The following is a 13,839-nucleotide window of genomic DNA, read 5'->3' as shown; positions in this document are numbered from 1 at the left end:
ACTCATTGGTATCTTGACAAGAAAGGGTTGATGACATTACTTAGCCTTCAAATTGGGCCCTAATTCAGTTCCTTTTAAGGAAGGACAAGTTGTAGAAACATCAGGAATAGGGCAGGGGCCAACTGAAAAAGCTGGAGACTAAGGAAGTGTAAATAAGAAACTGGACTCTTGATTTTGGGGGCTAACATGAATTTTGATAAATTACCAAAGTCTCAGTGTCACAAAATTTTAGACATCTCTGAAGAAAGAAAAAGATGCTAAGGGAAAGAGCTATGTTTGGGGATCACTACTTGTAAGTTCAATTCCTTCAGTAAATGAAATTTCACTCAAGAAAGATCTTAATGCTCAAATTTCATTTAGAAACTTCTCTCTGTACATTATTTGTTTCATAATTCTTCTCCTCCCTTCCCTCATTTTCCTTTTCCTTTTTCATTTTATATTTTCTTATCTCTGTGAAGATTATTCTGCCTTGTCCATAATAGTTAGAAACAATGTACTTGAAAATAACTGGGGTATCCCGCCTATTTATTTACCATACTGGTAAGCTTCACTAGTTTGTCATAAGTTGTTATTTATGATGTAGACTGAGAAGAAAAAATATAAGAAAATTATGATCTCCATCCTCAAGTAATAATTCAGACATGATAATTAAGTAAACAAACTGATACAAACTACTCATTAACCCTCCAGCTGTATATAGACAGTTCATTAAACAAATAGCTCATTGCTGAGTATCATGTGCTATGGTAACAAAATCATGTAAGGGTGTTGATTGAGAGTTTACCTTCTTATTCACAGATCATTTTATATTTGAAATAGTAGAGACTGACTTTAGCAATTATAGCAAGCTTTATAAACTCTATCTGGTTATTTGGGGGCTGTGCTTTGAAGAACACTTCTAATATAGAATGTTTAGCAGTTTGTTTTTCCCTCTAGGAAGAATTCTACCATCTACAGTCACATTATTTCATAGGTACTGGTGTTTTATACAGATGTGTCCTATAAGATATGAAGCATCCCTGGTGTTTATATATAGGTTGACTTATATTATTCACATTTACAGTATGTCTCCACCTTTCTCCACGTGCCAGAAGATTTGAAATGATATCAGATTCCAAGTCTATATTAGAGACAAAATCACATAAATATTTCAATCTGTCCTTCTCTTTATTTTAGCTGGACTACACCAATTTTGAAGAAAGGGTACAGACAACGCCTGGAGTTGTCAGACATATACCAAGTCCCTTCAGCTGATTCTGCTGACAATCTCTCTGAAACATTAGAAAGGTATGTTCATGTACATTGTTTATTAGTTGGAGAAAGTAACATTATTAATTACTTAGGGAACTGACATATTAGAGGTCTTAATTTGTAAAATAGCATATTTAAAATAGGAGCATCTTATTTTCTTACTGAAGTCTTGATCAATTAGGAATTAAACAGTGAAAGGATGAAAGAAATGCCTTTTTTTTTCCTGAAAAATACATATTTAAAATCTGAGAAGTTATCTATCTTTAAAGAACATTAGATGGATTTTGTGAAGACTAAAATGACATCTATTATGAAGGAAATTATGTATATTTACCTCCAAAATCATAATATTTGAGTATAAATGAAATCTTAAGGTAATAGCTATTGGATAGCAAAGAAACATAAAAATTTCATAATTTTGAGTACGTACTGACAGGTATGGTGTCTCTTCTCAGCCACCTTGGGAGGAAAGCATTATTATCTCCATCTCACAGAAGAGTAAACTGAGGCTCATAGAGTTGATGTAATTTGCCAGTTAATGATTGATGAAGCCAGGATTCTAGCCCAAGGTCTACAATCCTGGCCTCCCCAGGAACAGTGTTTCCCATTACAAGAAGTCCCTTTTTCTAAGAGTACGGGTTAGAATCTTTGATTGCCAGTGAAAGAACCCAGCTTAAGTAAATAAAAAGAAGGAATTTATTGGCTCATATAGTCTAACTGTATGAAGGCCTAGGTAGAGAACTAACCTTAGGGACTCAAAGGAACCAAAGACTCAAATATCACCTGGTGCATATGCCTTGTGTTGGTTTTATGTTCTCAGACAAGCTTCCTCCATGCAGTGGATCCTCAGAACTCCTTGCTAATATCTTTACAAATCACAGAGAACAGAGCTCTTTTCCCTTGGCCAAATGTAAAAAACTCCAGAGACTCTGGAGTCACAGGCTCACTCCTTGGACCAACCACAGTCTATGGATGAGTTAGATAGGGTCTTGTGCCAGCAGCACAGGGTCTGATACCAAATGAAAGGGAGAAGGGAGAGAGAATTAGCAAAAAATAAATAAAGACAGAAAAATAATAAAAATGAAAATTAGCTACTAAATTATTGCACCAAAATAAAGTTGAATAGACTTGCAGTTTGTTTACTTTATTTTCATTAAAGCCATCTAATTCTTTTTGACATTTTTAAGGCAAAGTAAGATATTAAACCTTACTTTTTAAATTTTAATTGAAGAATTAGGCTAGTGGGATTAGAAAATTCACATTTTCAAGACAAAGGACCAATTTCTACATCTCTGCTAACTTCTCTTAGACTACAAATAGTTCAAATCCCCCCATTAAAAAAAAGTTCCCCAGCTTTGCCTTTCCCTCAGGTCACTACCCATATTCTTTTTTTTTTCTTTCACAGCTAATACTTCTCTGCTCTCCTGTCTTTTCACTTGTTCACCTTTTGTTTACAGCTCAGCTCCCTAAAGTATGGTTTCCATGTGTACCATGTTCCTAAAACCACACTGATCAAGGTCACCAGAGAGAGGCCTCTTAATTGTGAAATAAATGACATCTTTCTACACGACTTCAGTGTTGAATATTTCTTCCCACCTTGAAACTGTTTAGTTAGCTTTTTCATCTGATTCTTCCTTTGAAGGAGAAGCTGTGTCTGCCTCCATATTTACCTTATTGTGAGTCACTGAATGACATGGATGGGAGGCAAGCCCCATGTGTGTGAGTGAAAGAGTGGGGAAAAGGGTGTGGAGGTAGAGAGAGAGGATAAGGTAATTAGTCATTACAGATAGTAGCCATTATCCATGCACAGAGATTACCAAGCTTGCCTTCAAATCTCAGTTGTGTGTTCTTCTTTGGAGTAACTACCTGTAATACTAGTAGGTTGATAGTTATAAGAATAGCTGTTGCTGTAATGCAAAGCTTTTATCTAGTTATTTATCTAGTTCTTGCCTGTGGTTCATGAAACTTTTCATCTCTGTACAGTTTAAAAATGAAGATGAAGGTAACATTTAGAGATATATAGTTTACCCTTTTGGGAAGAGGCTAGAAAGTAGTGGCAGTAACTAAAAATAGTCAGCTGATGAACCTATAATAGTTAAAAGAAAGCAAAACATTTAAATTTCAAAAATTTCAGACTACTTAATTTATATTCCTACTAGAAAATATAGAATTTTATTCTGTTCTAATCTTCCAAAGTCTTACTTTGGAATGACTTTAGTAATTGAAAATTAAGTCTGATGATATTTGTTTCATACCCTTACATTTAAAAGCAAGGTCTACCAAGTATTTGTAATGTTAAGCCACAAAAAAATCCATCTGACATTTTAATCTTGTTTTTGATTTGATGGTTAAATTGTGTAAAATCTACTATAATTCTAAACAGGTGAAAATCAAGAGATGAATGGGGAAAAATAAAATATTTGTTCATTTTTTTTACTTTGTTCCAAGCATAGCAATGCTTATTTATAAGTCATACTTTACTTGTCTACATTTTGTGTTGCTTTTGAGAAACCCAGAACCTTTCCTTAATGAATAAATGTTGCCTTTTCATGAGGTCAACTCCCTGAAAATTGATATATGGTGGAGCATTGAATTCTGCCAAATATCTGACTGAGCGTTGGTGTTGGAAGGTCTCCACAAATTTTCATCTCTTTAGTCACTTGGTTAATCTTCTTGGATGTACTTGTGTGAGCAAAACTATGTTAAGGAAAAGAAAACAACTCAAATATTTGTTCAATCATCTTATTTGTCCTACCTTTTATTCCTTTGCAGAGAATGGGACAGAGAGCTGGCATCAAAGAAAAATCCCAAACTCATTAATGCCCTTCGGCGATGCTTTTTCTGGAGATTTATGTTCTATGGAATCTTATTATATTTAGGGGTAAGGATCTCATTTGTAAATTTATTATGGATAAAATAATTATTAGGTCACATTCAGCCAGTTACATATATGAATCTTTGTAATATTTTGAAATCATATCTGCATGCTGAATTGTTTCAATGAAAAATAACAAAATTTAAAAATTTGGCAGTGAGGCACTCTTGTTTTCTTAGTCTCCTACACCTTTATCAATGTGAAGAGAGCACCGTGCCTTAAAATCACCAGGCTTTGTGCCTTCTGGGATGTTTCTGAGCTGCTGTCAAATGTGACACTAATCTGTTAATTTTTTACATCACTAGAGCCTCATTTTTTTAATCCTCACCCGAGGATATGTTTATTGGTTTGAAACATCAATAAGTTGCCTCCCGTGCACACCCTGACTGGGGATCTGTCACTGAACCTGGGTATGTGACCTGACCGAGAATTGAACCCAGAACCTTTTTTTTTGGTGTATGGGATGATGTTCCAACCAATGAGCCACCAGGCCAGGGTGCCAGAGCCTCATTTTGAATCCTCAGTTATAACCTATCAAAGGCAATGGCAAATTGGAAACTTATTTAGTCTTCAAGGAAAACTTGTGCACAAATTTGCTTTGGGATGTGAAGTACCATCTGGATGCGCTTATATTCATTTTGGTCTTCATGCTTTGCAGAATTAGCAGTGCCCTAGTGTCTCCCAAAGAGATGCCATACAATTTGCATTGTTTTAAGAATCTATAGTTCAAGCACACCAAGAAAAATACATTTAAAAATTTATCTTGACAAAGTTGACCACATTTATGTCGAGAACATTTTGTGCTACTCTAAATAATCTCCTGGAAAATTTCTTCCAGCTTTTGAAATTATCTATATATCATCTATCTCTATCTATCATCTATCTATCATCTATCATCTATCTATCTATATCTATCTATCTATCTATCTATCTATCTATCTATCTATCTATCTATCTATCTATCTATCTATCTATCTCTATCTATCTATCTATCTATCATCTATCTATCTATCTATCTATCTATCTATCATCTATCTATCTATCTATCTATCTATCATCTATCTATCTATCTATCTATCATCTATCTATCTATCTATCATCTATCTATCTATCTATCTATCATCTATCTATCTATATCTATCTATCTATCATCTATCTATCTATCTATCTATCTATCATCTATCTATCTATCTATCATCTATCTATCTATCATCTATCTATCTATCTATCTTCTATCTATCTATCTATATCTATCTATCTATCATCTATCTATCTATCTATCATCTATCTATCTATCTATCTATCTATCTATCTATCTATCTATCTATCTATCTATCTATCTATCTATCATCTATCTATCTATATCTATCTATCATCTATCTATCTATCATCTATCATCTATCTATCATCTATCTATCTATCATCTATCTATCTATCTATCTATCTATCTATCTATCTATCTATCTATCATCTATCTATCTATCTATCTATCTATCTATCTATCTATCTATCTAATCTATCTATCTATCATCTATCTATCTATCTATCTATCTATCTATCTATCTATCTATCATCTATATCTATCTATCACCTATCTATCATCTATCTATCTATCTATCTATCTATCTATCTATCTATCTATCTATCTATCATCTATCTATCTATCTATCTATCATCATCTATCATCTATATCTATCTATCTATCTATCTATCTATCATCTATCTATCATCTATCATCATCTATCTATCATCTATCTATCTATCATCTATCTATCATCTATCTATCATCTATCATCTATCTATCTATCATCTATCTATCATCTATCTATCATCTATCATCTATCTATCATCTATCTATCATCTATCATCTATCTATCATCTATCATCTATCTATCATCTATCATCTATCTATCATCTATCATCTATCTATCATCTATCTATATCTATCATCTATCTATCTATCATCTATCATCTATCTATATCTATCTATCATCTATCTATCTATCTATCTATCTATCTATATCTATCTATCATCTATCTATCTATCATCTATCTATCTATCTATCTATCTATCTATCTATCTATCTATCTATCTATCTATCTATCATCTATCTATCTATCATCTATCTATCTATCATCTATCATCTATCTATCTATATCTATCATCTGTCTATCTATCTATCTATCTATCATCTATCTATCTATCTATCTATCTATCTATCTATCTATCATCTATCTATCATCTATCTATCTATCTATCATCTATCTATCTATCTATCTATCATCTATCTATCATCTATCTATCATCTATCTATCATCTATCTATCTATCTATCTATCTATCTATCTATCTATCTATCTATCTAATCATCTATCATCTATATCTATCTATCTATCATCTATCTATCTATCTATCTATCATCTATCTATCTATCTATCTATCTATCTATCTATCTATCTATCTATATCTATCATCATCTATCTATCATCTATCTATCTATCTATCATCATCTATCTATCATCATCTATCTATCTATATCTAATCTATCATCTATCTATCTATCATCTATCTATCTATCTATCTATCTATCTATCTATCTATCTATCTATCATCTATCATCTATCTATCATTATCTATCTATATCTATCTATCATCTATCTATCTATCTATCATCTATCTATCATCTATCATCATCTATCTATCATCTATCTATCATCTATCTATCTATCATCTATCATCTATCATCTATCTATCATCTATCTATCTATCATCTATCATCTATCTATCATCTATCTGTCACCTATCATCTATTTATCATCTATCTATGTATCATCTATCATCTATTATCTATCTATGTATCTACCTACCTACCTTTCTGTGTATTCTTATAGAAACCCACAACAGTTTGGGGGTGAAAATAATTTTCTCAGAAATATGAATAAGATAGTTAAATAATTATCTTTTAAGATATCTTTGAGGCAGTTTCTCTCAATGAGAGCACTTGGAGCTTTGGGAAACAATTTTATACATAGCTTCTGGTTCTGTTGACTTAATTTTTGAAAATATGTTTTGTTGGTTGCTTCAATGACTATATTCTATGTATTTGAATTAGTGTATAAAAGTACAATTCACTCCAGTTGTATCATATAAGAGTGTAACATTCTCAATAAATTATTGTTGGATTGAAGTAAACAATGCTTCAAACAAGTGTTATGGTATGAATAAGATTGGGGTGAAACTAAACATTTTTCCTCTCATGTTCTCCATCACATGCTACTCCTAGTAATTAATATAAGAATAACTGAATAGAAGCTGGAAGAAAGGCCTAATTATCAAGCCCCTTTATTCTCTGTCTGGCATGTGAAATGATTTATCCATCAACCTAGAAGTTTCATGTGAACAAAAGTACTTACCCAAACATGAACGTTTAGATGATACACAAACATATTTATTGAAGTTATTTTTTGACCTTGGATACACAGACCCAAAAATAAATATGCTGTAGTTTAATATTTATTGTACCTAATCTGTTCCAGGTTCAGCATTAAGCCTTTATGCAGATTATTTTACTTGGTTCTCCTAGTAAATCTCCTAATATACAGAAAAGGAAATTGAGAATCAGGGAAATTATATAACTTCCCCAAAGTCATGCACATGGTAAATTTGAATGCTAGCCAGGTCTATTTAGCCCCAAAGCCTATGACTCTTCCATTACATCAGATTATACTTGCTGCATAACTATATTTATAATGGTTATATTTAGGTTCTCAACTCAAGTAACCAGTCTTGAGTATGTTGAGTTTCTTTGCACCTTCTCAGAAGGCACAGGTTATCAAAGCTTGAAGGTTGAGGATTCTTCCTGGGTCACCTCAGGGGCAAATCTGAAGAAGGTTCACAGTAGAAAGCAGGGTAGGAGAATTAACTAGAATCTTCTCACTTACATATACTTAGGGGAGAAACTGTGAAATCCACCCAAGAGCCAGTAGTGCTGAGGGTCAAACTTATAAACAAACTTAAGGAGAAGAAGAATGTAATGGGTGTGGAAGACTGACTTATTCTTTAAAAAAAAAAATTATCTTTATTGTTGAAACTATTACAGATGTCCCCTTTCCTCCCCCCACATTGATCCCCACCACCTCGCATCCGCCCACCCCAGGCCTTCCCATACTATTGTCTTTGTCCGTGGGTTGTGCATATATGCATATAAGTTCTTTGATTAATCTCTCCCCACCACTCCCACCCCTGCTTTTCCTCTGAAATTTGTCAGTCTGTTCCATGCTTCTATGTTTCTGGATCTATCTTTTTCATCAGTTTATTTTGTTCATTATATTCCTCATATGAATGAAATAATGTGATACTTGTCTTTTCCTGACTGGCTTATTTCGCTTAACATAATACTCTCCAGTTCCATCCATGCTGTCCCGAAGTATAAGTGAGCCTTCTTTTTACAGCTGCACAGTATTCCCTGGTGTAAATGTACCACAGCTTTTTTAGCCACTCATCTATTGATGGGCACTTGGGCTGTTTCCAGATCTTAGCTATTGCAAATTGAGCTGCCTATGAACATAAGGGTTTCTTAAACTTCTCAAGTTTAAAAATATCTCAGCACAAGAAATCATAAATCCTTTCATGGGTCGGAGTAAGAGGAGAGGTGCTCCTGAGCTAATCTGAGCCTTGGGCTAGAGTTCTGCAACCAGCAGCACATTCGAAGGGCAAAGTTTATTTGCACCGGTTCAACTTCTACTGATAATGAACGGAATATTGGTGAGGAAAAGAACCAATGGCATAGCAGCTGAAATGTATATGCTGAGAAGGCATGGAGAAGAAAATTAACATTGGCATTGGTTCATCCTTGTCACAGAGAAAATGCCTCACTGAAGCCATGCAGTTTTAAGTAGTGAAAGTGTTGAAAACTGTTTCTTAAAGAATTTACATAATTATTGAAGTGGTTAAAATGAGTGCCACTTTTCAGGGCATCTGATCTTGTAACTCTATTTTTGTTGTTGTTGTTTTTTTGTTGCTTACAGGAAGAAAAGAAGGAGAGAAAATTTAGCCATTACAATAAGACTATACTTTTAAACAAATTATACCAATGCCTCACTATTTAACTATTTACAGTATGTTTTCTGGGTATTCCTTTTTTCCTTTGTGTGTGACATCTTGGTAATTTTTAAGTTCCATGAAATGAGCAGGGATTCTTAAAGTTGCTATAACACTATTGGTAAAAGGTAGACAAACTTTCAAAATGTCCTATACATTCTTAGTCCCTGTAAATCAGGATAATTGTGGTATAATGTTTGATTGGTTTCAGTACTGATTGAAACAGTACTATAACATTTGCTGTAGACCATGAAAGGTTAAGAAAAAAACAAATGTCATCATAAGCATCATGAGGAGCTTGTCTCTCTGCAATGTTGATGTAATTTTAAATCACATTAGTTACGGCCTCTCATTAACTATGTATTTGTTTTTCTCCATTTGACTCAGCAGCCAGTTTCAACAGTCTTTAACTCCTGACTCCCAGCATAAAAGAAAAACTGGCTGTTGAAAAACTGAGTGTGAGAGTCAATTAAGGATAAACAGGGAAGCCAAGATGACAGAATTGTGTCAGCAGATTACTGAGAGAATATGGTTATCACAATATATTTATTATGGTAAGAAATTCACAAGTGTTCACTCAAAAATATTCTTGATTCCTAGGCAGCGCTGGGCATATTTCTTTTTATCAAATCATGATACATGTCAGTGCAACTTGGGTCAAATTACTTATATACATTAAACCCTAAGAAGTTTAAGGGCATAAAGGAGAAGTCTTAGTATTCATGTTGCTAGAGCTCTCAAGTCCCTTAGTTTATATTACAAAGGAAAATCTTTGCCCCTAATGTTTTGACAAAGACATTGGTTACGTGTTTGAATTCAAGCATACTGTTAAAGAAAGGAGAGTGTTTGGGGGAATTCTGCACACAGTCTCTGGCTTAGGCACTTGGACTTACTTATGCCCTTTTCACCTGAGTAGCTACTCTGGCAAATCTTCTAGATGCCCGTCATGTATGATTTATTTTTCAGATTCCTCTCCCATCCTCACTATCCCCCACATTTAGCTGCTTCTCTAACCCCACCAGTGACTTACATGCTATACTCCCCACACTCACTCTATATCCTGAAAATACCTCCTCCTGTAACCCCCATCTCTAACACACAGGCTGTACTTCCTAGTGCTACCACAGCATTCTGCACTTCCCCCAGTTCCTGCAACAAGAAGATTTGGAAAGTCATGGTGTTCAGATTTCTTTGAAACATAAGGATTTTTTACTTCAATCTGTAGAGTTAACAGTAGCCCCACCCCAGATAATGTGATTTAATTGGTCTGGGATGGCCCTGGGATAATAAATAGTTTTCTCTGAAAAAGTCACCAGGTGATTCTGATTTAGGTAGCTAAGCACCGAAGTTATCACTGAATACATTTGACTTTCGCTAGAATTTAAGGTGAGCGGATTGGGGGCGGTAGATATAGGGAGGACCTTTTAGTTTTATTTTTTTCTTAATAATAATACTTAATAATATTTAGTAATATATTAATACTAAATATTTTAAAACATAAAAATAAGTATTAACTATTTTAATGACAAAGGGCAAACTTTTATATGCATATCAGATCCCCCTCCTCCCTCAAGCTAACTTGTAGAATCTCAGAACTTTTCAGGTGGAATCCTGAAATCTGCATTTCTAAAAGCTTCCAGATGAAGATACTGTTTGCCCTACCACCACACTTTGAGTAGCAAGGCCTGACAGGGTCATGGAAGAAGAGAAAGCCTAGTTAGAAGTAATAGTTGTGAAAAGAAAAGTAGTCAGATCATGACCAAGAATACCCTGAATAAAAGTGACAGGAATCTCACTGAGACTAAAAGTTGGCTAAGAGTTTGTGGAAAGTCCCAGTGTTAACTATTAACGTTTGTGTCTTCCTCCAGCACTCTCTTGCAGCTAATACAGAATAATATTGAATGTAAATTATAAGTGAAAACAAAGAAATGAAAACAGAGAAAATAATTAGGAATAAATTCACCTAGATTCAAATAGCTTAAAAAAAGATGCATCCATGCAAAAATAAAAAAGAAGAGAAAAAGAAAAGAAAAGAAAAAGACTCTATTGTAGAAAAGCAGATAGATGACAGGGTGCATGGAGAGGGCAAAGATATAGCTAAGAGGGATTTTGTTTCTTTGCCAAGTCTGCAGCAAGGGGAGATGTTCCATCTCTTTCTGTAAAAATATTGTTACACGTTGATTAGGTTTCTTTTAAAAAAAATTTTATTGAATTTATTGGGGTTACATCGATTAAGAAAATCATATAGCTTTCAAGTATACAATTCTATAATACGTTATCTGTATATTATATTGCATTTTCACCACCCCAAGTCAAATCTCTTCCCATCACCGTTATCCCCACTATGATTAGGTTTCAATAGTACTATTTGAACAGAAAGGTGCTCCAAGAGCATTTAGCATTATATATGCTTTTGAAGGCTAATTTAGAAATTCAGCACCATATTCAGTAGAAAATTATATCTAAGGCAAAATATATCTCTTGTTCTTCCATGTGACATTTAGAACACAATCAATTTGTAGATTAGGAATTGTCTGTGATCATGTGCTTACAACTTAAATTGGATATGAGGGGTCCCATTTTTTTCATTCCTGGCAGGAACATGGTATATCTTTAGTTCTTGTAGCTGACCAATATCCAGTTATGACTATGAACCTGATGTGGTGAAATGTAGTAAATAAAATATATGTGATATACTCAAGGACTTGTTCTTTTCAAAGGTGGAGCATTTTTTCCCTCAACTCTCCTAGGGTATGACCATGCTTTGATACCACAGCCTGTTTTATTATATTTGGACAAATCAAAGAACTTGTCTGGATCCCAATTTCCTTAACTATACAGTTCAAGAGGTGACAGTAAAGTATACAGCCTCTTTAATACCTTCCACTTTTTAGATTGTAGGTCCATGATATGGGGCCTAGAGAAATGGTATTTCTCTTAAATTACAGTGATGGTAGGTTGACATTGAACCAATCACAATGCTTGCCTTGATGATCAACAGAGAGAGAACCAGGTCATGTTTTAACGTTTTCATTTTTGATTTAGGACTATGAATAAGAATGGGACTTTGGACTCAGACTTTCTGGTTCAAATCCCACTTTTACCACCTACTAACTGTGTGACACTGGGCAAATTATAATTATTATTATTTTTAATCCTCACCTGAAGATATTTTTTCCATTGCTTTTCAGGGAGAGTGGAAGGGGGAGAGGAGAGAGAGAGAGAGAGAGAGCAAGAGAGAAAGAGAGAGAGAAAGAGAGACATCCATGTGAAAAAAACACATTGATTGGTTGCCTCCAGCACGTGACTCAGGGCTGGGGATTGAGCCTGCAACTGAGGTAGGTGCCCTTGGCCAGCATTGAACCTAGGGCTGCTGCTCTAACCCCTAAGAAAAACTGGCTAGGGCCTGGGCAAATTATTTAAACTCTCCTTGTCGCAGTTTCTTTAACTGTAAGGTGGAGGTAATAGCATTTATTTCATAGAGTTATTATGAGAATTAAATGAGTTAAGCAAGTAGAATGAATCCTGGTATATATATAGCAAGTGCTCAAAAATGTTAACTGTTACTAGATCTTTAAATAGAATCTCTACCTACCTGCACAAATACTAATATTATTTGCATTTTCTTGTATGTCTATATATGCTATAAGGAAGTCTTAAAGTACACATTTTGTTTTTATAGGGCACAGGAAAGTATTTTGTTAATATTTAAAAATGATACCTAAATTCTAAGCATTACCTCAAAAATTAAAATTAGTATTGTTGACATGGAAGCATAGATGAAACTGACGAATGTCAGAGGGATGGAGGAGGGTGGGTGGGGGAGGGGGAGAGAGTAACCAAAGAATTTATATGCATGTATGCACAACCCAAGGGCACTGACAATGGTGGGGAGAGGGCCTGGGGAGGGGGAAGGGACAGGGTGGAATGGGTCATTGGGGAGAAAAAGGGACATCTGTAATATTTTAAACAAAAATAAAATTTAAAAAATAAAATAAAATAAAATTAGTATTGTAACACATCTTCCATTATTGCATCTTCTGGGTTAAACCTACTGTTGCTGCTATATTAGCAAGTCCAAGAACATTTTATTATAAAACATGAAGAATGTAGCTTAGATTTCTAGTGAAGATGTTGCTGGCAATAGTTAATGAATCAATAAACACTAAAAGGAAAACACCAAAAGCAAAACATTTCACATTAGGTATTGAATCTAAACACATGATTCAAAGGTAGACAGGTATTATGATACCATTTTTGAGATTCTGTTCTTGTTGTGGTATACATACATATTTGTAAAAACTACAAATAATTTTAGCAATGAATAGGTTTTATTTTCTATGCTGAATATGGAAATTATTTTCCTTTAGCAATTAGTATAAAGCCAAAAATTACCATCAGACTCTAGTGTATCAAGATAAACAAAAATTGCCCTGGCCAGTAGCTCAGTTGGCTAGAACTTCATCCTGATATGCCAAGATTGCAAGTTTGATGCTGGATCAGGGCACATACAGGAGACAACCAATGATTGCATGGATAAGTGGAATGACATCTCTCCCTCTCTCTCTCTTTCTCCCTCTCTCCCTTCCTCTCTCTCTAAAATCAAGAAATTA

General features: G+C 34.1%; 1 protein-coding gene across 1 annotated transcript in view; it reads left to right on the top strand.

Annotated features, from left to right (window-relative positions):
• The window catches only part of CFTR (CF transmembrane conductance regulator), a 226,552-nt gene that overhangs the window by 37,363 nt on the left and 175,350 nt on the right, over window positions 1-13,839 (top strand). Inside the window, exons 2-3 of the mRNA XM_081147741.1 lie at window positions 1,177-1,287; window positions 4,024-4,132. Coding sequence (XP_081003867.1) covers window positions 1,177-1,287; window positions 4,024-4,132 — 220 coding nt within the window. The remainder of the gene's footprint in view (window positions 1-1,176; window positions 1,288-4,023; window positions 4,133-13,839) is intronic.

Source organism: Miniopterus schreibersii (genome assembly GCF_964146895.1).
Source record: "Miniopterus schreibersii genome assembly, chromosome: 9".
Lineage (NCBI taxonomy): Eukaryota > Metazoa > Chordata > Mammalia > Chiroptera > Miniopteridae > Miniopterus > Miniopterus schreibersii.
Note: the sequence above shows the minus strand (reverse complement) of the source record. Positions and strands in the feature narration are given on the sequence as shown.